Source organism: Dendropsophus ebraccatus, chromosome 2 (genome assembly GCF_027789765.1).
Source record: "Dendropsophus ebraccatus isolate aDenEbr1 chromosome 2, aDenEbr1.pat, whole genome shotgun sequence".
Classification (NCBI taxonomy): domain Eukaryota; kingdom Metazoa; phylum Chordata; class Amphibia; order Anura; family Hylidae; genus Dendropsophus; species Dendropsophus ebraccatus.
The window spans coordinates 139,175,802-139,203,736 of record NC_091455.1 but is presented as its reverse complement, the minus strand read 5'-3'; the positions used below and the strand labels follow the sequence as shown (position 1 = coordinate 139,203,736).

Sequence of the window (27,935 nt, the reverse complement as noted above, 5' to 3'; positions counted from 1 at the left end):
AAGCAACAGATAGAACAGGATAAATGCATCATTTCTGCCCTCCATGTGGCTCTAAAGCTGTGAAAAAATGAAAACTCCCATCATACTGTGACAGCTAGTGGATTTTGAGGGTATGATGGGAGCTGTAGTGTGACAACATGTGTAGAGACAATGGAAACGGCCATGTATGTATATAAAGCATATATATCTAGAAAATAGAAAAGTCATTGTCACAGGAATGATTATTTGGACCCTTTAGAATATGTACTGTGACTAGGGATGGTCCGAACCGAGCGGGCAGACAGCGGGAGGACCACCTGGAAAACTGGGATACAGCCATAGCCATAGGCTGTATGCCAGTTTTCCAGGCGTTCCTCCCGCTGTATCCGCCCGCTCCACGGAGCGGGCAGACAGCAAGAATCTGCTGCCGAGCGTTCGGGTTCATACGAACCCGACCCTCGGCAGGTTCGGACCATCCCTAGCTGTGACATCTAACCTATCACCCTCTTTCTTGTATAGCCAGTTCAGTTAGCTGTAGTGTGTATGTTCATGAGTAAGTGGAGGGCGGGGCAGGAGGGGAGGAGATAAGGAGGGAGGGGGAGGAGAGGGGAGACCATGCCCACTTTCAGACAGCCAGGATAAAAATTCATTTATTTTTCTAAGCCGTACAACTGGGGATATCTCAGCAAGCGCACAAGCTATCAACACCATTTAGGTTTTTTTTTTTTGTTTTTTTTAAGGATAACACTTGGGCTTTTTAACTGAATAATTTCATTTTTTTAAATTATTTTCTAAATTATAGTTACGCTGTAGATTCATTTTTTTTTATTTATAATTAAAGATGAGCAAAGCGAATCTGGTGAATAAAAATTCACTGCAAATCGGGCTGTCATTTCGCTTTGTTCTGCAAAGTAAATTCCTGCCAATTTGTTAAGGAAATTCGCAAAAGAAACAAAATGGCAGCTGCACATGCTGTCTGGAGCATCACTGGGAAGGAGAAAGGGATTAACCATAATCCCTAGCGCCCGTCCAATCAGCTGCAGGTCCCTCTGTGATGTCAGCACCTCCCCCTCCTTCTCTATACAAGGTGGTTTGTTTGCGGTAGCCAGTCAGCTGTGTGTGAAGGAGAGAGCATGATGGCAGCAAGCAGTTAGAGCAGAGCAGGGAGAGACTAACAGAGCAATATAGGGACAGAGAGGAAAGGATAGGAGGGCTGATTGTGGGTGATTTTTTAAGTAAACAAGAAATAATAAACATATTTGGTATTGTCACATGCGGAATCACCTGAACTATTAAATTATTGCATTCCTGATCTTGAATGGTAAATGGCGCAACTGTATGACTGCCAAAGTGCAAAATTTCTGATATTGCTGATTTTTGGTCACATCACAGGCAGAAAAAATTAAAAAGTAATCAAAAAGTCACACCACATTGTGGGAGATTTATCAAACATGGTGTAAAGTGAAACTGGCCCAGTTGCTCCTAGCAACCAATCAGATTCTACTTTTCATTCGTCACAGACTCTTTGGAAAATGAAAGGTGGAATCTGATTGGTTGCTGACTGAGCCAGTTTTACTTTACACCATGTTTGATAAATCTCCTCAGATTACATACCCTGGCAGAATTTTTGCTTTCTTGTCCTTATTTTCAGAATAATATGAATAATATGAATGATAACACAAAAACTTTTTTCCACTCATGGTTAGTGGTTGGGAGAAGCCATTTATTGTCAAACTACTTTGTTTTCTTTTTATAATTCATAACAACAAAAAACATCCAAATGGCCCTGATGAAAAGTTTACGTAACCCAGTTCTTAATACTGTAAATTGTCCCCTCTAACATCAATGACAGCTTGAAGTCTTTTGTGGTAGTTGTAGATGAGGCCCATTATTTTCTTAGCAAGCTGCCCATTCTTCTAGGTATCCATGGGCTGTCTTAAACTGCGCATTTGAGATCTCCCCAGAGTGGCACAATGATATTGGGGTCAGGAGACTGAGATGGCCACTCCAGAACCAGGGCTGTGGAGTCGGTAAGCTCCGACTTCTGAATTTTATCAGGTCTGACTTAGACTCCTGCTCCTTCATAAGTGGCCAGTCATATACCAGGGGAGTTATTTATCACACTGGCTCAGCAGCTTCTCCCTAATGTCCTACATGATCCTGGGGCAATTTCTGAGGGAATAAGGAAAGATATAAAGCAGCTTCTCCTGTGTTTGCAGTGGATGCAGCCAGTCTCCAGCCTCCATGTCCTGAACAACTCAGAACTAGACTAGAAGAAGCAGGTGGTCTTTTAGTTTCTAACTAAATATTCACCATACACATTGAAACACTTCTAACAATGCCAGATACCTGTAATATAGAGGTCAGCCATAGTGATATAGAGGGGGTCACACATAGTGATATAGAGGGGTTACACATAGTGATATAGAGGGGTCACACATAGTGATATGGAGGGGTCACTGTGGGTGTGAGGGCACACCACAGCATACACAAACAGCCTGCTGCAGCCATAGCACACACTCACACAGCCTGCTGCAGCCATAGAACACATACACACACAGCCTGCTGTAGCCATAATACATACGAACACATACACAGCCTGCTGCAGCCATAGCATACACACACAGCCTGCTGCAGCCATAGCATACACACACACACAGACTGTTGCAGCCATAGCATACACACACAGCCTGCTGCAGCCATAGCATACACACACACACACAGCCTGCTGCAGCCATAGCACACACACACAACCTGCTGCAGCCATAGCATACACACAGCCTGCTGCAGACATAGCATACACACACACACACAGCCTGCTGCAGCCATAGCACACACACACAACCTGCTGCAGCCATAGCATACACACAGCCTGCTGCAGCCATAGAACACTGAAGAAAAACACCACATTGAGGACAGATGTTACTGCTACACTACTTATGTCTTCTCCTTCTCCTCTATATTACACAGGATATGTTCATATTACACTGCTGCTTATATACAATCATCCAGCATCCAGGAAGAGAACAGCACAGATCTCCCCCCACACAATGGACTCTTCCAGCTCAGAAACAAACTGCTAAATAGTGACCGACAACTTTTCCCCGACCACCCTTATCTAATAGGACCAGTGTTCTATTAGAATGTTGCTTTGTTCTGCTGTAGCCAACGACAGGTCGACTTGGCCTTGGGTTTTGGATCATTGTCATGTTGGAATGTCCAAGTACATCCCATGCACAGCTTCCAGGCTGATGGATGCAAATTTGCCTCCTGTATTTGCTGATAACCGGCTGCATTCATCTTTCCTTTAACTTTGAAAAAGTTTCCTATGCCTCTGTAGCTCACAAATCCCCAAAACATCAGTAGGAATGGTGTTCCTTTCATCATAGGCCTTGTTTACACCTCTCCAAATGTAACTTTATGGTCATAGCCAGAAAGCCCGATTTAGGTCTCATCACTCCAAATTACCTGGTTCCAGAGGTTTGGAAGCTTGTGTCTGTGCTGTTTGGCGTATTGCAGGCGAGATACTTTGTGGCATTTCCACAGTAATGGCTTTCTTCTGATGACTCGGCCATGCAGCCCATTTTTCTTTAAGTGCCTCCTTATTATGCATTTTGAAACAGCCACACTGCTATTTTTCGGAGAGTCCTGTATTTCAGCTGATGTTATTTGTGGGTTTTTCTTTGCATCCTGAACAATTTTTCTGGTAGTTGTGGCCAAAATTATTGTTGGTCTACCTGACTGTGGTCTGCTTGTACAAAGCCCAGATTTTCCATCTGTTAATCAGTTTGAACACTGCTGACTGGGATGATTAATTCCTTGGATATCTTTTCCTGTAGATCTATTGACAATTATTTTTCTTTCCTTATGACTCGCAATCCACAAACATCAGTGGCTGGATAAAGGATGCAAGAGTCTGTCTGGATCCCAGAAACTCACTCAGCTTTTATGCACACATACAGATTACAAGCAAACAGGTCACAGATGAGGATGTTACCTTTAGTAGCCATTCAAACCCATTTGTGTTAACTTCTGTGCATGACTCTCAAAAACAACCAACACCGCACTTTAATAAAGATTCTATGCCACACTATCCAGATGCCACTGAATCTGTACTGTCCGTAATTCTATGAGGAAAAAAGTATGGCTACAAACAATGGTAATTCCATCATATGAGCAGTACATTAAATCTTCGCAGCTTTTCATTGAAGGCATATGACTATGTAGAGAAGACGCATACTCACTGAACTTCATATTGCTGTGTTTTATTTTACATCATGGCCCCTCTTATCACCTTGCTCACAGGCTGATGTGTAATCAAGCCACACTCCGAACACTCCGGCCTCCCGCCGCAACGTTTAGGAGAATGGGACTCCTCCTTCCTCATGCAACTTCTGTGCATGTTATTAGGTAGGGATGGTCCGAACCTGCCGAGGTTTGGGTTCGTATGAACCCGAACGCTCGGCAGCAGATTCCCGCTGTCTTCCCGCCTATGGCTATGGCTGTATCCCAGTTTTCCAGGCGGTCCTCCCGCTGGATCCGCCTGCTCCACGGAGTGGGCAGACAGCGGGAATCATTACCGAGGGTTCGGGTTCGTACGAACCCGAACCGAACTCGGTTCGGACCATCCCTATTATCAGGCCTGAATCACCAGGGTATGTTAACTTTTTGGTTGTCATTATAAGATAAAAAGAGAAAACACAGTAGTTTGACAATAAATGGCTTCACTTATAGGGTTAGTGCGCCGTTTAACATTTATTCACTAAATAACACACATTACAAAGTTATACAACTTTGCAATGTGTGTTATTTAAATGAATGGCCCCCTTCCCTGCGTCCCCCCCACCCCGGACGTGTGGTGCCATATACTTACTGAACTGCTGTCGACCCCGGCCGCCATCTTGGGTCAATGACGTAATCTTTGGGAGGCTGGCCCGGAGGACTACTCCAGCTGTCCCTCATGCTGACCCCCTCTGCCGCATCATCAGCTGCTCAGCTGAGCATAACTATTCTCAACCAGCCTCCCAAAGATGACGTCGTTGACCCAAGATGGTGGCCGGGGTCGGCAGCAATTCAGTAAATATACCGCACCACACTTCTGGGGTGGGGTGGACATGGGAAAGGGGGGCATTCACTTAAATAACACACATTACAAAGTTGAATAACTTTGTAATGTGTGTTATTTAGTGAATAAATGTTAAACACCGCACTACCACTAGTCATGAGGGAAACAAAGTTTTTTTTTTGTATTATCAGACAACAAAAAAGTTATAAGGGTCATAATAGAGCAATTACATTTTTTTTTTAAGTTTAAAGTTTTTCAATTAGTAGAATAAAATAAAAATTATAGAAATTGGGTATCGTTGTAATCATACTGACTGAATATAGATTAGATGTCAGATTTACCACATGGTGAATGGTGTAAACACACCCACCTGAAATTTGATAAACACCTTTTCTTTTCAAATTAACCTCCCAAATATTTTCTTGTTCATTTTTCCAGCATATTTTATAGAAAAATTAAGTGGGTCATTACAAGGTATGATTGGTGTCTCAAAAAATAAGAGCTCATGTGGGTCTGTAGATGACAGAGCCATGACTTTTTAAACAGGAGGAGGAAAATATAAAAGTGCAAAAATGAAAATTGGCTGCATCATAAATGGGTTAATAAACAGCTATAGAGAATTTTTGCACTAATTGCTAAACACAAATAAAATGCTTTTAAAAGGTGTCTATAGTGAAGTTATGCAAAAATACTAACAGTACAAACATCTGAACCACATTTAGAATATATAGAAGACATTTATTATACAACCCCCTGATATCCTCTTGGAATGTGTGTTTGCCTGCTCCTCCTCCCTGTTAAATATGGGGACATAATGCTCACCTTGTTGAATCTGTAGCAAAGTGGGTCACCTGTTGCCATATTAGTGAAGCCTTAGGGATCATTCCCATGTTCTGCGCATGGTCCGTAATAACAGACGATATACAACGAAAAAGACTTTGGCGTTCCTGGCATCATCTTTCATTATGATGCCAGGAACTCCAAAACTGTTTAAATCTTGGTGCTACTGTACTGACACAGTAATGTAAAGATTTAAACATGATTCCCATGGATCTTACGTTGTGTAAACATAGCCCAAGTCTGTCCATGTAAGTTCATGGCCTCTCTGCATTAGCATGGGAATTTAAATAAAGGGCTAAGATAGCAAATTGAATCCTTGACATAGATGCAAGGAAAGATGATTTACAAACTTGTGTATTACAACAACCTTGTTAGGGGAACTGTGACAATAATGCTTTTAATTCAGTCCCCTATTACATTATTCACAGTGGCTCCAAGTGTGTTTTTTTTTTAATTGAAAAACCTACTGAAAACGGGATCATGCAATTGATGCAACCAGAATAATTTCACTTCCTAAAATTTGTAAAATTCCAAATGTTTTAAGTAGGGATGGTCCGAACCTGCCGAGGTTCGAGTTCGTACGAACCTGAACTCTCGGCAATGATTCCCGCTGTCTTCCATCTCCATGGAGAGGGTGGATACAGCAGGAGGACCGCCTGGAAAACCGGGATACAGCCACAGCCAAAGGCTGTATCCCAGTTTTCCAGGCGGTCCTCCCGCTTTATTCACCCTCTCCACGGAGGTGGAAGACAGCGAGAATCATTGCCGAGAGTCCGGGTTCATGCGAACCCGAACCTCGGCAGGTTCGGACCATCCCTGGTTTTAAGCAGTAAAATTTTATAGCTAAATGAAAGCAAAACGTACTGTTTGTCTGCCTTGCAGTGGAAGGGATATGTATTTTGCTTGGTACGTTTGTTCATTATTTATAACTTACACCTGGATTCAAACATGTACATGTGGAGAGATCTGGAATTACATGACCATAAAATGTTGAATTCATGTTGATCAGTGGTGCAACCAAATATTCTCTGAAACCATGGCTATATGCAGCTGTGTTTTAACTTTATTTTGAAGGTATGCACAGATATACAGAGCCTTTAGTCCAGTTGTTTTTGTATTTTTTTATATTGCATACAGCTTTGTAGATTGCTGAAATCTGAGAAGGAAAGCACAAAGATAAGATCTTGGAGGGAACCAGTTCCCCATGCACATTTATATGTAGCTCCTTTTGTAACAAGAACGCTAAAGGAAAATAAATAAATAATAAATAAATAAATAAATAAATAAATAAAAAAAATGCAATGTGAAAACAAGACCACAACGACAACCTGTGCCTGTGGAATAAGAAGGTGAAGTCGGGGAAATAGGAGACGATCTTGCATCTGCTCATTCAAGTCCAAAGGTGCTTGTCTCCTCAACTGCTATCAACAACTTTTCATGTAACATGGAGTAAGATGGGTATGGCGGAAGGTCCAGGCGGTTGAAGCATGTGTGCGCCCTGTACAGAGAGAAGGTAGGGATCATGGAGGATTGCATTTTGTTTTCCTATGTAAGACAATTTTATAACAGGTAAGTTGACAGAATTGTTCATTTTTTTCAATCTGTGATTCCCTGTTATCTTACCATTAGAAAATAACTAGGTTATAGCAGAGGATGAACAACCAAGTGATATCAAATAATAAAAGGGATGAAATATAAAGCTTCCATATGCAAACAACACACGTATCAGAGTGTAACAACTGTAAATAAAATATTAGCTTGGGGGAACCAAGATATATAATAGATTTCTCTCATCACAGTAGGTCAGACCATCACATTGTTGCACACTTGTTTGCAGACATGGCTGGGTTCACACTACGTATATTTGAGGCTGTATGTTTGAGGCTGTATAGCAACCAAAACCAGGAGTGGATTAAAAACACAGAAAGGCTATGTTCACATAATGTTGTAATTGAGTGGATGGCCGTCATTTAATTGCAAATATTTGCTGTTATTTTAAAACAACGGCTGTTATATTGAAATAATGGAAGTTATTTACCGTTATATGGCGGCCATCCACTCAATTTCACCATTGTGTGAACATATCCTTTCTGGGTTTTCAATCCACTCCTGGTTTTGGTTGCTATGAGGACCAAATACAGCCTGAAATATACATAGTGTGAACCCAGCCGGCCCTCCTGCGTAGTGCAATTAGGTTAAGGCAAATTGATTGAATTGTTTTCTAAGGTTGGGTTCACATGCTGTAAAACACCGGATGTTCTGTGACCCAGCCGGGTCACAGAACGGCCAGTGTCAGTGAAGATCATCTCCAGTACCAGCCGGATCAACTTCATTTCTGCTGAATTTGGATGCGGGCGCATCCGTGTGTGCCCTTGTCCCAATTCACCATAGCACACAATGGAAAGTGCAGCCGGAGCCGCAGTTTCCATTGTGTGAACTGACAGTTCTGTGCGGCTGCTATTCAATGAATAGTGGCCGCACAAAACTGATATGTTAGTTTTTCCTGCGGCCGTTAGGGATCCCAGCAAGAGTGTATATTATGTGTATACACTCCGGCTGGGATTCCATTGACTGCAGTGCAAATCGGCAACAACGGTCATGAGTATTAGAAAATTTACGTTGTGTGAACTTAACCTAAATCAGTTATTTTATCATTAGCAGAGTCTCTTTATTAGCTCTGTTATAGCAGAGCACGAACATCCAAAAGATAAAAAAAAAAACAAATATAAAGGTTAAGCTCCATAGACAATTTATGCACTGCCATAAAGGGTGGTCTATAGTTTGGTGGTTTGGTAAATTACACTTACAGATTATTTGTACTAGTTAAAGAATAAGGGCCCTGTTAAACTGAAAGTTAATCTTCCGAATCGGGCAGATTATTGCTCCATGTAACAAAGACAACAATCGTCAAAAGAGCCCATCATTGGCTGATCAATGTCATCCATCGCTATGGTGCGGCCAATGGCTGATGACAGTGTATAAATAATAAAGGATAATAATAAAGCCTTCTCCACGACAGCCCCCTCCATTGCTGAGTGGCTGGCTGAGATGGACTTCATTTATCGAATGGAATCCCTGACGGCCGAGAACAGCTATAGCAAAATGGTGGATCGCATCTGGCTCCTGTGGCTCACCTTCAAGACCAGTCCTTCCCTTGCAAGATGGCTCACATGAGCTGACATGGTGGTGTCAGCCCCTCTTTCTGTCCACGAGTATGGGAAGAAAGGATATGCAAAATAGCTCTCACACCTCTTGAGCAAAGAGATGTCCCTTCAAGTCAAGTCTCGCTCAGTCAAGGAGCCTTAGAACATTGACTGGGGATTTTATGCCAAGCCAAACAATCTCTCCAAAAGGAAAGATTTCCCATCTGCAGATAGCTATTTCAGGGTTTTTGCCCCTCATCAGTGCAGAGCAGGGTGTTGGCTGGCTAGTGAGAGGTCTATCGACATGGGTCAAAGTGGTAGTTACTCTCCTTAAGGAGAGCTCGTCATAAAGACGTGTGGTCTGTAAGTCTCCACATGTCTTTATGATGAGCTCTCCTTAAGGAGAGTAACTACCCCTTTGTCCCATGTCCACGAGTATGACAGATACTGCCCCTGCATCTGGGATGTCATGGTTCCCCTCCCATACTTATTCCTGCATATCCCTTCCCTGTCTCTCGCCCCCCCCCACCCCTTTTCCCTTTCTTTTCTTTTCCTTCTTTCTCTTCCTCTCATCCCCAATTGTTCCTTCTCTTCCATTCACTACTTCTTTGCTTCTCCTTCTTCTGAGATTTGTTCTGATTTGATTGGTTGCCTAATTGGGCGTTTTCTTGTTATGATACTATACTGATTGGTAGACACAAAAGACTGCATTTCCGCCCCCCTGAGGCGGAAATTCCTCAGCTCACTTACCCCGCCACATTGGATACAGCTGAATCACTTCTTTCTAGACTGTTTGCTGAATGTGTATTCATTGTCTGTTGGACTCTGATTTGTCTGCCATTATCCTGCATATTCTCTTCTTGCTTTATTGTTAAAAAATGTCTCTCAATAAAAGCTTGATTTACAAAAATAAATAAATAATAATAAAGCCTTCTGCCTGTGTTCCCTGCTTAGCGCTGACACTTCTGACCCCAGCTTTTCAGTGAGAGGCCGCTCAGCTAATCACTGACTGCTGAGCTATGCCATCTCGGCCAGTGATTGGCTGAGCAGCCTGTCACTGAAAAGGCAGGGCCAGAAGTGTCAACGGTATGCAGGGAACATGGGCAGAACAATGGGGAAGAATGGATAAGCATAATCTTTATTATTTTTTAGCTAAGAAGCAAGGGTGCATAGGCATTGCTAATGATGTATATGCAGCAAGATTATTGAGCCGTGTTTTGGCTCGGTAAGCAAACGCCAATCAAGTAGATCAGTGCTTGCTTACTTAGAAATGTCGGCCCGTTTAATATGGCCGTTAGTATCATTTTAGTAAACTATGGACAAGCCACAAGTTTTGATTAGTGAGGTCTGAGTGCTGAGATCCCCACCAGTCCTGAAATGCACCACAGCCTTAGCATAAATGACTGTTCATAATGTGTTGAGTTATTTTTGTATATAATGTTATAATTCAGTTCATTACCTTGGAAGCGATGTTATCTTTCCCCATTTTTCTATACAAAAGCGCCTGAGTCCATTGCTTCCACGAAGGGCTGCAAATCCCTCATATGGTACACTAGAAGTCCCAGTTACAAACTGTAAGAGCCGTAATCTCTGCTCATTGTTAAATCTTTCCACAGCTGCCCAAAACCACCGGATGACAATGTGGCCATCATGATACCCTAGAAAACCAGGAATGAAAGCGCAAATTGTAATACAGATACTGTACTAGGTATTCTCATCTTGCTAGAATATGTAAGTCATTTATGATTGGGTTCCCAGAAGTTGGCATTTAGACACTTTTAAAGCAGGGAAACTGCAGCACAACTCTATTTAAGTAAATGCAAGACTATTTTTTTTTCTGTAAAAACGACAAACACTCTTAAGGAGCTTAACAGACTTTCCATTTATACCATGCTATCGTGAATAGAGTTGTCAAGACACTTGGCTGGTTTGTATAGTCACGGCATCTGCAGTTTACATTATTTTAGCTGGATTATGTTGCATTTTGTTATACTGGAGCTCATGCATGGCAGTCCATGGATGCTATGCAACACAGTTTTACAAAGCTATACAATCCCTGTGTGATGCCGTAGAGGTCAGATGACATTAGTGCAGAGATTCTCCACTAGACGGGCCCATGTACTTTTTTTTCCAATAAATGATAGAAAGTATAGAATGAGTGTACATCACCTCCTCTGTATTCTGTGTTATTGCGCCAGTCATTGAGATCAATTTCTGCTGTACCCGCGATGACTAGCTCTAGCTCTCTAGCATCAAACACAGAGACAAGTCTGGAGTCTACAACCTGAAATATAATCACAGTATATTATAATAAATAATAACCATAAATGGCAACATTAACCATGCAAATTACAATTAATTATTCAATTACATTAGCATACTTTCTTACTTTTTCTATAAATGGCAACATTTAGAATAATTTGGTACTTAAAATATTTCTACCACCTCTCTCCTTATGTGGATTGGTAGGTGTATGGCAATGTGGCCATTATCAGATGTGTACTGTTAGTATGTTGACCTTGTATCCACAGCCAATTTCTCGCTGCAAATTCGCAGCTAAATCCGCTGCAGATACTTGCCCATTCCATTCACTTCAATAGGCTGACATACTGACAGCGGGTATATCAAACACAGCGCCATTAACCCCTGCGGCTCGGATCATACAATACCTGCTCCACGCTCCGGCTTGCTACGGGGTCTTCCGGCGTTTCTCGGCGTTCAGCCAATCAGAGAGCTGCTTTGACAATCCCGCTGTGAGTATGCCAGCCTATTGAAGTGAAAGGGCAAGTATCCTCAGCGGATTTTGCTGCGAATTCGCAGCGAGAAATCCGCTGGAGATACGTTGTGCGTGAAGCTACCCTAAAACATTTAAAATAAAAATATTTAAAAAAATTGGCTATAAATTGTACTCATTGGCTATAGAGTTGCATCTTGTTTCCAACAATATAGGCAGTTTTTTTAAGTGTACTAAATGTATGCGGATGTACTGATACATGATATACTGATACTGATTATTTGCAGCTCCATCTTGTGGTCAAAATTTGTTTCTTCAGTTACTCTGTATATGAATGTAACAATGTAACAGCTGTTAATGAAATATTAGCTTGAGTGAAGCCAAGATATTAAATGGATTTCTCTGGTTACAGTGGGTCACACTATGACACTGAGGCACATTTGTTTGCAGGCATATCCTGTACAGTGCAATGTTAAGGGCAATGTGAGGAATCAATGATAACCTTATAACCCTAACCTGATGAAGAATGTAAGTGTGGAATGATGTCTTTAAATTTATTTAGAAAAAAAAATGCACTGATTTAAGAAATTCTAAATTAGTTTGGGATCTCCCCCGTGTAGAATTTAATCTCTTGAACAGAAAAGACAGCAGCACAAAGAGCTTCTCTTGGTCTGGAGGACCTATCTTGTCCTGCATTAAGGTCCAAAACAGGCAGGAATGCTCAATGCCAATAACCGATCCATGTAAAAAGACAAGTGATCAGTGGATGAATGAGAAATTTCTTGTTTTGCAATTGTTGGCATCTTATGCGAGGCCATTTTTATCATTATTGGTTGACCGTATGTCTCTCCATGTTAAACTGTTGACTATGTTGACTATGATGGAGTTAATAGGTCACACGATAGTTTGAGCCTGGTAAAGGCGGTGCAAAAGAGCAGTCCACTCTTGTTATGGCGGCATTGGGCCATGAAATCGTCTTACAGATACAACTCATTGACTTAAATAAGTGTTTTACATAAATCTTTCCAGCAGAGAAACTAAACATTTATTGACAGGTATTTTGCTGATTGTTGGTGATCCCAGCATGGAGAAACTTTGTGATAAGCTTATTGTCCAGGGACCCATCTAACAAGGGGAGATTAGCAATTTTTGTAAACGAGACAATCCCTTTAATTTCTCTCCTTGTCCCTTTGTCAAATGAACTCACCTCATAAAAGCCTCGTACAAGGGCTTCAGTCTGTTGAACCACTCCCCGCTCCACTCGCCATTTCACCATTTTCTCAATATATTCTTTCTTATTTTTTTCCGTAACTTGCAAATTTGCTCCGCCTGACTTCAACTCCCTTTCAGTGACCTGTCAGATGCAGGAAGCAAAAACACTTGTTCACAAGCAATGATTTATGTATCCTTACAATATCTATTACATGGTTTCTGATACAACCCTTCAAGCTGATTTTCTTTTCACTGCCCTCCAGTAACATACCATAGTTAAACATCCTTACCGATGCTCTTATAACCACAATATGATGAATGCCATCCCAAAGAGATGCATAGAGAAAGTAAATTCTAGTGGACATTGCTGCAGCTGTAGAATTTGGACAGTCACAGTGCCATTCAGATGGGCAAGCAACAGGACTGGAGTAGCATCATACTGGTGTAATAAAGCCTACCTGATCAGAGAAGCATCTGAGCAACTGTTTAACCATGGTATGTTATTAGAATCAGTAAAAAATGCAAAAATGCTGCTCTAATAAAGCTTTTATTTCTGTTATAATACTACAAAACAATGTTCCTAATACAGATTGTGCTGATTAAGAAAAACTCTAACAAATATAGTGCCATAGCATTGCTGAGACTGTCTCCATAGTGAATAAGAATTAGTAAATAAGTTTCATCACATAAAAATAATAGATAGTTTACACTGAATTTGTGAGCTGCAGTTTATGTTCCAAACTGCTGACACTGTTAGACATCTGTTAGCAGTGGCGGATTATAATGTGGACGCCCACACCATTACTAGAGATGAGCGAATAGTGAAATATTCAATAATTCGAATAGCTCCCGATATTCGTATATTCGAACGAATATCGAATCCCATTATAGTCTAAGGGAGAAAAATTCTTGGGACCTGGAAATCAATATTCGACCACTAGGAGGTCACCAAGTGCACAATAAAACCTCAGGAAATTATGCCAACACATCTGGAATGCATATAGGACACCAGGGGAGGCATGCCTGGGTGCATCTAACACTAGTGAAGAGCAAACATCCCAATTATCGGTTTGGATCCCGAACATGAACAAAAAAAAAAAAAAGATTGTGATCAGTTCGTGTTCACCGAACATTCACAAAAAAATTACGAACGTAAAGTAGAAGCGTACCTTTCGGTCTAGCATACTTACATAAGTGTCAGGTGCAGTGTAAAATACGTAATAATGAAAAATAACGATAACTACAAATCAGTAGTAGCAAGATAACAGATATTATCCTACAATCACAGTATACAGCCGTATGCCGGATATATAATTGTTTTTTACAATAATAAAATGAAAGAGCTGTTCAACTTCTTTACAGGATGCAGACTGCGCAAATCAGTAGTAGCATAATAACAGGTCTCATAACAGCTTCTAAATCTCATTTTTTTATACTTTTAGCCCTAACAAGGGCTTTTGGGGGTCCCTTCCTACCTAACTTCACCTAAAAGCTTTTTCTCCCTGGTGTACAGTCTGTCCCTCTCTAGCTCCAACCAGCAAGTGACACAAATCTGAAATCACTTTTCGTATACTCAGGAGGTCACATGGTTTATCCAGTCAATCACATTTAGAAGTCCTGCCTATTCCTAGTGCCTGTCCCTCCCCCCTGCATGTTTATTTGCTGGAAAAAAGTGCCAGGGGGGTGGAAGGGCCAATCGATTACTGCGTATTACTGAATATTCAAACGCAATCGAATAGCGTGAATAGCGTACTATTCAATAGAATAGCTATTCGATCAAATACTATTCGCTCATCACTAATCATTACTATTATACTGAGCTTATTACTCAACGGCTGGGCCCACTGGGCCCCTGAGTGATGTGCTGCCGCAGCACTGTCCTGGATTCTAGCAACACCCGATCCCCGATTCACGGGTGGGTGCACTTTTTAATCGCCATTTCCCCTCCTCTCTCTCTCTCCCAGCACTCTGATCTGTCTCTCTTACAGAAAGTGTGTTCCCCAGATGCTGTCTGCGCCAGAACGCTACAGGTGGGTGGGACTTCTAGCGCTTGAGCTATATGAAGAAAGCTGAGTGCTGAGACGAAGAGGAGGGTACATGGCAGCAGCCTCCAGTCCAGCAGAGGAGCATGTGACAGGTGAATTAGTTTTTTGTTCTATTTTGTCATTGGGCTGTCCATATTGGAGGCAGCAGGGGGAGGCATCTATATTGGGGGGCACCAAGGGGGGAGGCTTCTGAATTGGGGTAGCAGGGGGGGCACTCATATTAGAGGCAGTGGGGGGGGGGGAGTGCATCTGTATTGAGGCAGCAGGTTGGCCGCCTATAGTAGGGCGCCATCTAGAAAGGGGGTAGTAGGGGGCCATCTACTATAGTGGGGGCCAGGGACAGCAGTCAGGGGGCCATCCATTATAGGGAGCAGCAGCACAGGGGGCCATCTCTGTTATCAAGGGCAATGGCCAAGGAACCACTTACTAGATGCGGGATTCACAAAGGAGGCCATGTACTCTATGGTGGTTGACAGAGGGGGACCATATAATATCTGGGGGATCCACAGAGGGGGCAATCTGCTATATGGAAGCTTCACAGAGTGGGCCCCTTACTATATAGAAGATGCACAGAAGGACCTAATACTATATGGGACCTGCACAGAAATATTATAGGGGGTTGTAAAGAGATAAGGATGGCGTGATATTTGTTTGCCAGATTCTGCAGTGATGAGTCTTGGCTGGGAGAAGTCTTCCAGGCTGAATGGAGAAGAAAATCCAGATTGAACAACTAATCAGAGAAAAAGCCAACCGTATGTCACTTTGAGAAGAGGTCACCCATGATTTAGAGAAGATGCCCCTGTGAGAAGAGAAGATACTACTAGGAAGTCACTAGATATAACTGCAATGTAGTCTACCTATATGGTCAATGTATGAGGTGATACTGGTCTTTGTGAAGTGTTTTTTTTTCCTGTAGCAGAGTGTTGGCATTAGTCAGTATGTAGTATTATTTGTCCCTTGTAAACTAGTAGGGTTGGGTTTATTGGTCTTAGTATACTGGATTTGGTAAATAACAGTATAGTGGTGATGGTAGTAGTCATGGTATGGCGGTAATATTTGTCCCTTCTATACACTTGTATTCTTGGGCTAGGTTTACTGGACTTGGTGGTAATATGTATGGAGGTAATATTTTCTCGTATGACTATTGTATTTAAGTATACAATGTATGGCCATGTTCCGACATAGTAAGACACCGGAACGGCCGGTGTCAGAGAAGATCATCCCAGCCGGTACTGCAGATGATCTTCACTGTAGCTGAATTCGGATGAGGGCGCATCCGCGCGCGCCCGCATCTGAGTTCCCTGCTGCACACAATGGAGCGTACGGCCGGAGCCTCACGCTTCATTGTGTGCACTGACAGGTTTTCTGCGGCCACTATTCAATGAATAGCGGCTGCAGAAAACTGACATGTCAGTTTCTTGTGGTGCCGCTGGGTATCCCAGCCGGAGTGTATACCATGAGTATACACTCCGTCCGGGATTCCTTAGAAGGCAGCACTATGTAAGTTCTGTAGAAATCACGGCAGTTGTTCCGAAACATCGGAAAATGTCTTACATATATTAAAAAGAATCTATGATCCCTCTATAGTCTACTTCAAGCTGCTGATGTACAATTTATAATACAAGAAGTATATTGCTGTCTTCCTAAATCTTGCTGGTCACAAAGACAGGGCCTAGGCCTGCAATGCCTCTTTGTGCTTCCCATGCTGCATTTTGTCCCCTTTCACCGTACAAATATTTCTCCTGGACAAGATTCATATTGGGGTGGGGGGCAGGTGTAAGGAGGATGGTGGGTGGTGGGCCCAGGTTAGATAAACAGCCTGGGGCCCAGGGTACATTTAATCTGTCTGTTAGGTCAAGAAGACACATGATACCCTTCATACATCTATGTATGTATATCATGTCTATGTATCCATACTGTAAAATATGCTGGAAGCTGAGTCTCCAGAAGGGATAAGGACTGTCGAGGGAGCAAGAAGGAATTACAGTCCTCACGGCACTGGAATTACAATTGTGAATTGCAGCTAAAAGACTCACTTTATTGTTAGATAAACAGTCTTATGAAGTGCAAGATGTATCTATATCATGCTGATTGAAAAATGTGACTGTCTAGTTTAAGTTCAGCTAACCTATTAGTTGGCTTACTTTAAGCGAAAGTTGTTGTTTTTTGGCACTTGCTGTAACCCTGGTGCACAACAGAGCACTTGTATTGCAGATATAAAAAAAAATATAGAAAAAACTAACCTTAACCTGTTAAAATCTAATAATCACCTCAGATAAAAATGTATACATGAGCAATAACCACAACATTTTATCTGCTGAAAGGGATTACTTTGTTCCCATGGAAACTGTCATATTGGCTGAATTATTTGCAGGTCTATTTGGCTAGCCTTAGGGTGAGGATTACAGCTGGGTTCACACTATGTATATTTGAGGCTGTATTTGTGAGGCTGTATAGCAACCAAAACCAGGAGTGGATTGAAAACACAGAAAGGCTCTGTTCACATAATGTTGTAATTGAGTGGATGGCCATCATTTAATGGCAAATATTTGCTGTTATTTTAAAACAACGGCTGTGGTATTGAAATAATGGCCGTTATTTACTGTTATATGGCGGCCATCCACTCAATTTCAACATTGTGTGAACAGATCCTTTCTGTGTTTTCAATCCACTCCTGGTTTTGGTTGCTATGAGGACCTGACATGAGGACCAAATACTGCCTGAAATATACATAGTGTGAACCCAGCCCACATTTGCATCTATTATTTACAAGGGACTTAAATATGCAGCCATGAAGCTGACTGGAGAGAGTGGTGCCAACTTTACAGCATTGTAGAATAAGATCTTTTTCTGAACTCTAACCTTGTGTTTTGCAAATAAGTTTGAGGTTCCAGTAATGTGATTTTTCCCTGTGACCCTTAGTGTTCTAAAACTTCCGAACATCATATGTTAAGCATTAAGAATTTTCCATATTTTAACGTTTGACCAAGGATCTCTGCAAGGCAGAATGTGGTTTAAGAAGATCAATAGTTTGTGAAAAACATGTTTTATTGGCTTCAAAAAGAGAGTGTACAGAGGAAAAGCCTTTTCAGTAAAACTGTAAAAAGCCAGCAGTTTGTCAAAAATACCATGGAATTGATGGCCCTTAAAATAGTGTGCAGAATATCAGGCAGATAATTCATAAGGATCTATAGGAGGTTGTGGAAAGAGAGAGGGGATCTTTTGAGACATAAGGGTCCTAAGGTCTCATGTATACTATGGTTTTACAATTTTCTTTTTTTCCAGTGGGAAATTACTTTGAGGAATCTGAACCTATGGAGAATTTGTGGCTTGGAAAGGAAGGGGCATATTTTTCTAGATAATATTGAAGTTTAGTGGAGAAACATTTTAAAGATCCATCGTAAATGAGTTTTTCATTCTTGGTATCATTGTGTGGGACTGAAACACAGAGAACTGCAACTCAACCAGTGTAGACAGGAGCAGCAGTCTAAAGGTGAAAAATTCAGATGACTACAGTGTTCACAGAGCCACCCTTCATTCTACAGGCCATTATTACAGACTCATAAGCACTGTGTGTGTCACATTATGGTATATCAGTGAGAAACCATATTCTCCTGTTGAATAACAGAAGTACAGTATAAGAATTTGTTAAAAATAAATGTCCTGTACATAAAATGGACTTAGATGAGTGCACTTCAAGTTTATGAATTATTCAAGTTCTTGAATGTTAATAATTAAGTATACCTTATTCTACAGCAATTCACATGTGCAATAGTAAAAAAATAAAAAGACCAAAATTCATTACTTTAGTCTCCTGGACAAATGATAATTGTGCTGGAAGAAAGTGGGTGCTAAGAGCAGAAGTGAAGCTTGAAGTCCAATCAGGTAGATATCTCCCTGTGTAAGGCTATGTTTACATTACATCAAGAAAAAGCTGCCTTTTCTATTCCAAAAGACGTCCGTTATTGCCGAGATGTAATTCAACTTTAGCAAACAGCAGACATTATGTTTTAGTCACCGTCCTTTCACTGTTTTACTATTAAATATAATCGGCTTTTCAATTAAAGACACACTCAAAGGGCAATCAGTCCATCTGAACTAGAATAACGTACCAACAGCCGTCTTGGCACAAACGGGCAACCAAAAATGACGGGCACTATTCTGAACTCAAAGTGACGGATGTTATTTTTTCTTTTCAAAAATGAAGAGGAAAAAACATTGTGTGAACATAGCCTAACACAGACAGCGATCAACTGAGCAAACCCTAGCTCATCGGATGATTGCAGTCTTTTAACATGTCAAAAAATCATGTAAAATTAAAGCAAGGGCTGCACAGACATTGCTAACAATGTCCATGCAACCCTGCTTGCATGATTATCAGGCTGCATAACAGGCTCGGTACATTTTACTATTGAAAAATGTAAATTTATGACTTACATATCCACAATCATATTATTGATCCACACACTATGCAAATCTATAATATGGCAATTATAAAATCCTGTGAGTCCAACAACACGCGTCCGCCCCCTCCCTGTGCTCCCCAGCGTGTCCGCCCCCTCCCCGTGTTCCCCCATCCTGAGCTGCCCCCCCCTGCCGATCGGGTGCCTGGGAGGAAGCTGCAGCACATGCTGCTGCACTCCCCCCAGGCTGCCCTTCTTCTGCCGAGCCCCCCCATGCGGCCGCCCCCTCCCCCTGCTCCCCCAACTCCATCTGCACTCTCTCCCCCCCGGGGCCGCGCGAGCAGTCACGCGACTCCGGGAGGGTATCCATAGCAACCCAGACGCTTCGCAGTGCGTCTGGGTTGCTATGATTTCTAATGATCAGGTCCCTGCACTGAGGCAAGGACCTGATCATTTTAATGATCTGTCAGTTTAACTGACAGATCATTCAATATATAATGCATTACAGCACTGATCATGTGCTGCAATGCATTATAGATGTGAAAAAGTGAAAGTTAAAAAAAAACACTAAACACATACATACATACATACATACATACATAAGTAAAGAAATAATTAATTACAATTAATAAATTAAATAAATACATAATAAATAAATAATTAAAATAAATAAATATATATAAATTAAATAAATATACACATTCCCCATCCCCCTTTATAAATGATCCCCTATAAATAAGATCAGGTCTATTAACCCGTTACATTAATTATTCCACCCGATTAAGCTATTAAAAAAAATAAAAAACTAACAAAAATAAAAATTGTTGGTTAATCCCGCCCCCTAAAAATAAAGAAAAAACCTATCAAAAAGTCACATGTACCCAAAAGATGTACCACTAAAAGCATCAGCTTTGGCCATAAAACAAAAGCCCTCACATAACTCCATTGGTGAAAAAATTAAAATATTACCACTCTTACAATATGCAAGACACAAACAGTTTATATAGTACAAATGCCATAAACTATAACAAAAGTTATATAAAATGGATATCACTGTAATCGTACCGACCTGACGAATAACGATAACATGTCATATGTAACGTATAGTACACAGCGTCCCAAAAATTTATGAAAAACTGCTGCTAAATTGTGTTTTTTATTCGTACCACCTCATAAAAAATTTATTAAAAAATTATTAGGGTGCCACATGTCCCTCAGTATGATACAGATGGAAACGTCAACTTGTCTTACACAAATATTTTGGCACCGCAAGGCTCTGAGTAGGGATGGTCCGAACCTGCCGAGGTTCGGGTTCGTATGAACCCGAACGTTCGGCAGCAGATTCCCGCTGTCTGCCCGCTCCGTGGAGCGGGCGAAAACAGCAGGAGGAACGCCTGGAAAACTGGGATACAGCCTATGGCTATATCCCAGTTTTCCAGGCGGTCCTCCCGCTGGATCCGCCCGCTCCACGGAGTGGGCAGACAGCGGGAATCATTACCGAGGGTTCGGGTTCGTACGAACCCGAACCGAACTCGATTCGGACCATCCCTAGCTCTGTGACATGGTATAAAGGCTAAAAAAAAATAACTGAAATAAAAAAAGGCCCCATAATTCCCCAGGTCTCTGTCATGTCTGCGGCCTGTGGTTGAGACAGGTGACGCACTGCGGCCACATATGGGGGATTTCTAGAAACATTGAACTAAGGGGAATAAATAGTGAGTGGTATTTTTCAGTTAGTATTTGCTTTGTAAAAGGTGAAAAATGGATTAAAATGGAATATCTGCCAAAAAAATTAGAATGTTAAATTTCCCCTCCAACTTGCTAAAATTTCTGTGAAACACCTAAAGGGTTAATAAACTTATGAAATGTTACTTTGAATACTTTATGGGGTGCAGTTTTGACAGTGGAGAGATTTATGAGGATAACTAACATACAGGCCCCACAAATCCACTTCAGAACTGAACTGGTCCCTAATGAAATCAGAATTTGAAATTTTCCTAAAATTTTAAAAATCGCTGCAAAATTTCGAAGCCCGCGAACATCCTAACAAGTAAAAGGACGTTCACCAAATGACGTCACCATGAAGTAGACATGTTGTAGATGTTGCAGTAATAATTAGTTCATGTGGCATGACTAGAAGATAAAGAAACACACATTTTTAAAATTTTTGCTCAAATGTTGTGTTTTTTTTATAAAAAACTACTGAGTGTATCAACCAAAGTATACCACAAACATAAAGAGGAAAATGTCACGAAAAAACAATCTCAAAATAACCGCGATAGTTAAAAGCATCGCAGAGTTATAACTACATAAAGAGAGACAGGTCAGATTTGAAAAATAGGCCCTGGTCATTAAGGCCAAAACATGCTGCGGAGGCAAGGGGTTAAAGTGGGTCATGTTATAAAAAATAATGACATTACCCATTAATTTTTTTAACCTAGAAGCATTGATTCTTGTGAAAAATAAGGAGTTTAACATAGACTACAAGACTGCACATAGGCCAGTAATATCAACTCAAAAGCTCAAGTTCCTTGCACACAGCATTGCCTTTAGGATTGCCATTGTTGCCATCTGTCAGGATCCGTTTTCCATTGACTTACATTATTTAAAAAAACGGATCAAAACAAATCCATCTTTTTATTATTTTTTTTTGCATACACAAAAACATGGTTGACCACGTTTCCTATACGTGGAAACAAAACATTTAAAAACAGATCTGTTAAACGGACAGCAAAAACGCAGTGTGAACTTAGCCTAACATGTCAAGCATTATTTTATGTAGCTAATAAGCAGTAAAAAATGTAAATCTAACTAACCTGACCAAACACCTCCTCATTTACTGTGAACGTTAGATCCAAAATGTCTGTGATGTCGTTGTCTTTCATCCATTGCAAACTTTGGTGGAATTCTTCATCTAAGTATTCCAGATCACTGAGATCACAAGGGCTAGAAAACATTGGTACAAGTAAACAGTAGACTTTAACCAATATTAACATATATTGGATCTTTTATTATACAAAATGTAACATAGAATCAAGAGTTATCAATGAGGTAGGCATGTTGATTCTACAGTGATATCTTTTTATACACTAGAATACATTTAGGAATAGCATAAGAAGCAATTCCCTAGTAATAAAAATATACAGTAGTTCCAGACATTTGGTGTCTGTCTGTACTCACAGTCTTAAAAGAGCCTTATAGAATGGCCGTGTAAAAAAGGCATCTAGAAGATACTGGTGGATGAGGGCAAGGCCAAGAATTCGACCACTGAACCGGAACCTGGAAAGAAACAAATCTCTTCGTAAATGGATATTCATCTTACATACCAGTTTATACAAGTTAGATGTACAAGAGAACTTTATTAAGGATACAAGAAAAGGTGTCGCAAAACACAACAAAAAGAAATGAAATCCGAAAGTTTAAAATACAGATTTGAGGAAATATTTGGGATGGATATAAGGGTTAGATATTCAATGAACACAGTAAACTTCCTAGTCACCAAGTCAATTGAAGGCCACTACAGGCTTCACATCCATTAATAGCAAATAAATATAGTAATCTCCATATATTGCTTAGTAACCAGCTGAGGGTCTGGCTGGGCTGGGGGTCATAACAGGGCAGATGGATTAGTCTGGTATTTCATAGGACATTTTTAAAACAAAAGCACAAATTTATCAAACTTATCAGGAACTGCATGCCTAAATTTGGTGAGTCCTGGATTGTCTGTGAGCCAGAATATGAGGTTTACACTTGTTGGCTAGGTTCACACTATGTAACTGTGCGGCTGTATTTTTTATGCGGCTGTAAATGTGCGGATGAAACTCCGGCCGTGGGAAAAAATAGACATGCGGCTCAAAACATACGGTTATTTACTTGGAAATCTAGTAAATTCCAAGAAATCTAGACCCTATGCGTTTTTTTTTTAAATAAATAAATAATTAAAAAAAACCGCATAGGGTCCCCCCTATTTTTATAACCAGCCGGGTTAAAAACCAAACGACAGCAGCCTGGTAACACCAGGGTGGGAAGAGCCATTGGTTTAGGCCCTCCCCAGCCTAAATCTTACCAGCCTGCTGCCGCCCGGTCCAGGAGCGCCAATTTTGACGCTCCGGGACCACTGGCACCCGGCTCTTCCCAGTACCCCTGGTGGCATTGGGTACTGGGGTAATAATAGGGGGTTAGTGTTAGCCATTTTATACCGGCTAACACTAGGCCCCAACTTAGTAATGGATTCCGTCTATTAGACGGCTTCCATTACTAAGTCTATAAAGTAAAGAAATAAAGACAAGACACAAGTTAAAAATTTTTTTTATTCAAATAAAAACACCCCCACACCCCTCATTGACCATTTTATTAAAAAAAAACATTAAAAAAACGCTGGTCATCGACGTAGTCCACGTAATCCGACGTAATCCACAGGATACCGATATCTGAAAAACAAAAAGGGAGAAACACACAAAAAACACACAAACAGGAGCACAACACCCATCATTGTGAGCGGTGTTGTGCACCTTACAGTATGCAGCATCTTTACAGATCGCTGCTTACAGTCTGGCCCCCAAGGGGTTAAGGGAGGATGTATTGCATCCCCCTTAACCCCTTGGGGGCCAGACTGATGTCAGACTGCACCCATCCCAGCAAGGAAGGGGTTAACTGACCCCCCCTTCCTTGCTGGGAGGGGTGCAGTGCTGGGGAGGGGGTGGGGAGAGCTCTATATTCACCCTGATGTGTCCTCTTCGCTGGTCCGCAGCACAATGAAGTCACTGTGCTGCGGACCGGCTCTTTATATGTGCGCTCAGCCGATCAGCCAATCAGCTGAGCGCACATATAATTCTAAATGTTTCTTCTAATAATGCTATTGTGATAACATAATTAGAAGAAACATTTGATGTTTTCATTAAAGTAAAGTGAGGATTAGTACAGAAAGCTCTATTGCCGGCATATGAATTAACGGCTTATGGAGCTTCCTGTACTAATTAATATTTAATTAATAAAACACATTTTCGATTAAATAAATTCAGTTTCGTTGTTCAATAATTTAATTCTAACGAATCCATCATTGTGCAATTAAATATACTGTCAAAAAATAAATATATATATAAATATACATTTATTTATATATCTATTTATTTTAACAGTATATTTAATTGCCAAATGATGGATTCGTTAGAATTAAATTATTGATCAACGAAAGGGACTTTATTACAAAGAAAATCTGTTTTATTAATTTAATATATTAACTATTAGAGGCATCGGCATTCGGCATCATTGCCGGCTATTTTTGAAGTACTCCGTACGGACCGCCTGTCAATCCTCGGCCGCATGTCCAGCCGCAAACAATGGTCTTGTTCATTTTTTATGGGTCCGTTTACGATCGGGCCGTAGATTCATACATAGTGTGCACTGAGCAGCCGTATATCCTATACTTTCCAGCGTACGCATGAACCACCAAAAATACCGCCGCACAATTACAGCCGCAAATACAGCCGCACAGTTACATAGTCTGAACCTGGCCGTTATATGCAAGCAATTTATATTGCTTATTGCAACATTTTCAGGCTTAAAACATGATCACTTAGTTGTTGTTAGCCACATTCCTCCCACTAAACCACACCCACTTTATAAACACTTTTAAATGCAAGAAGATAACAAAGTCACACATTTTAGAGCAGATTTGGCTTGAACCAAAATATTCAACTTTTTTATGCCACAAAGGTGGTGCAAAAAGATTGATATATCCCCCCATATGTCGCAATTATTCCACTGACAGTATCTGGCAAAAAACAAAGAAACAAACAACAGTACACATTTCTGTTCTGTAAGTTGATTACCTTGCTGTGAACTGTCTTACCAATACCTATGGTCAGTTATACATCACTTATTCTCACAAGTAACACATAATAAACCACTCACCAGGACTGGGGCTTCAAAAACCAGTGCCTGGAAACACCATGTCTTGAACGCAGACAGGCCCGCTTCTGCCATGAGGCGGAGTGAGTATTCCGCCTCAGGCAGCAGATTCTGCAGTCCGGCACGGGGCGGCATAATGATCCCGCTGCTGTCATTTTTGTTAAGTGAAACTTAGCAAAAATGACAGCAGCCCTGCAGCCGCTCAACTGTCCTGCCGCAGCCAGCCTGCCGCCCACGCTGATTGCTGTCCCCGAGTCCCGCCGGGCTCCCGCGATGTCACCCAGCAGCTCTCCTTGCCCTGTGCTGTGTGTGGTGAGTGTCCGGGGCCACAGGGGTTCCTGCGGGCCGGTGTGCGCGGGAGGGGGGGGGGGCTGTGGTTAGGGTGAGCCAGTGAGGAGGCGGCCACCTGAGGTTTGCCTCAGACGGCAGAGACCCCAGAATCAGCCCTGAACGCAGTCTTTTGTCTTGCAATCAGAATATACATTGATAGTTGGTAAAAGTTTCATATTTTATTAAAGCATATTAAAATCCAAACCAGTTCTGTTTCCTGTATGCAATGCTTGCATTACAATATGCCTTAATAAAATATGACACCACCACCTTTTCAGATGAATTATTCCTTTGTGTCAGGTCACAAGTAGGGATTCAGGGTATTTGTATGGATTCAGCATTGTGATTTTTGTACCTTCCGAAGGGACCAGATAGGCCCAGAAACGTCTTGTACGTCTTTTATTCTAATAAAGTGAGAAATTATTTTACCTACTACTCGTGATCAGGTGCAAAGGAATTATTCAGCTGGATAAGGTCACTGCACTTCCTGAATGTAAGTCATCACAAGCCATAGCCTGTTCATAGGTAGCATCCCGCCTTAGCCACTGATTGGTAGAGCAGTCAAATCCTCATGCCAACTCCGATCCTAGAAGTGCTGGGACCAGAGCTCTGTGATACCAGTGTTGGTGGGTTGTGGGGGGGGGGGGGGGGGGGGGGGAAGAAGGAGAAAAGACAGGGTACCAATCACTTCTCAATCACAGATCTAAAGATCTGATTCAGGGTGCTCATACAAGATGCAAAAACTTAAAGGGAACCTGTCACCCCCATGCCGGGGCAGAGCTCGGCCGACTTCCCACTGGAGACCCTTATACTTACCTTGTGCACGAAGTCCTGCTCCTGGAGCCGCTCCCACCGCCGAGATCATCGTCTGAAGCCCAGTGCGCACGCATCAGATATAATTCAGAGAATGACGGCTCCATTCATTCTCTATGAGCATCTCTAATGCGTGTGCGCCGGGCTTCAGACGGTGATATCTCGGCGGCGGGAGCGGCTCCAGGAGCAGGACTTCGTGCACGGGGTAAGTATAGGGATATAGGGTCTCTAGTGGGGGGTCGGCCGGGCTCTGCCCCGACACGGGGGGTGACAGGTCCTCATTAATATGACAATCTAGTGCTTTATCTGTACTGGCTGCGAAACCTTTACAATTTAATACTTTAATACCAGGATTTTTTTTACTACTTTACCAGAATTTGCTAAGGATGTGTTGCAAGTACGGAACTACAAATGCAGTACTGTATTACCACAGGTGGCTACTTGAGTGTGTATGGACACCCTAAGTGTAGCCTAATGGAGTGGTGTCACAAAGCAAAGACTGTATAATCAGATGTGTACCACATACATGTATGTAAAGAAGCTTACATCCCTGCACCATTTTTCTTCAGCATCTGATTTCTTCCTGGTTTCCTCTCTAAACTGTGACCCTGCTGTTGCCATAAACCAGTGCAGACACTTTCCCACAATCCCCCTTGATTGCATGTAAAGTGAAAACCAACTGCCAGTACTAATGGTATAGATCATGTGACTGCGACAGAACTGAGCATGAGGGACCCATGATAGTGGATGCCTGGTTGGCCTTAACCAAGGGCGACAGGTTATCAAACAAAGGGGGAGGGGGATTAGTGAGTCTATATCCCTCAAATGATACATTTAGAGAAATGCTTGTATATTTAAAATATGTTAAATGTAACATAATGCATCACTATAGACATAGTTTGACACCACCCCTTTAACTAGCTTAAGTGAAATTATCTTCAATAGTTTCATAACAGGGGTTCCTTATGTATATTCCAATATTTAGATAATTTCAAGTACTTAGGTTAATAATAACATATGAGCTGTATGTGCTTTAGCAGTACATAGTATAAAGTAAACTACCTGTAAAGTACTATAAAATATTTTGATAACATGTCTGAACAGCCGCCAATACTTCTGGAAAACCTTAGGTGGTACATAAAGCACTAATTATGTGCTCTTGTGAATTAATGAGCCAATCTGGCTTTCCCTATGTTAAATAGAATGATTTATGACTTTAAGGTCAGTGTGCTAGCTGTCAGGCAATTCTCCTGACCCCAGCATATAAGCAGTGTACTGTAGATCTTGCCATACCAGGTAATGATGACATATGAGCTTAGGGGCAATTAAACCTTATATGTTTGCTTTGACGAATGATCACAAATGGACACACTGCTTGAATTATTGGACATAAGAATGTCAGGTGAACAGAGCAATACTGCCAACAGAAGGTCTATGGAGAATGACTGTCTCAGAGAACAC

The 27,935-nt window shown here is 41.4% G+C and overlaps 1 protein-coding gene across 5 annotated transcripts in view; it reads right to left on the bottom strand.

Annotated features, from left to right (window-relative positions):
* Positions 1-6,938: 6,938 nt before the first annotated feature.
* HECW1 (HECT, C2 and WW domain containing E3 ubiquitin protein ligase 1) overlaps positions 6,939-27,935 on the bottom strand; it is a 270,057-nt gene continuing 249,060 nt past the window's right edge. For all 5 annotated transcript variants that reach the window (XM_069960322.1, XM_069960326.1, XM_069960324.1 and 2 more), the window contains 6 exons: positions 22,602-22,700; positions 22,238-22,367; positions 12,969-13,115; positions 11,197-11,311; positions 10,487-10,685; positions 6,939-7,382 (listed from right to left, as the gene is read on the bottom strand). In XM_069960322.1, the coding sequence (XP_069816423.1) occupies positions 7,271-7,382; positions 10,487-10,685; positions 11,197-11,311; positions 12,969-13,115; positions 22,238-22,367; positions 22,602-22,700 (802 nt within the window). In that variant the 3' untranslated portion in view covers positions 6,939-7,270. The remainder of the gene's footprint in view (positions 7,383-10,486; positions 10,686-11,196; positions 11,312-12,968; positions 13,116-22,237; positions 22,368-22,601; positions 22,701-27,935) is intronic.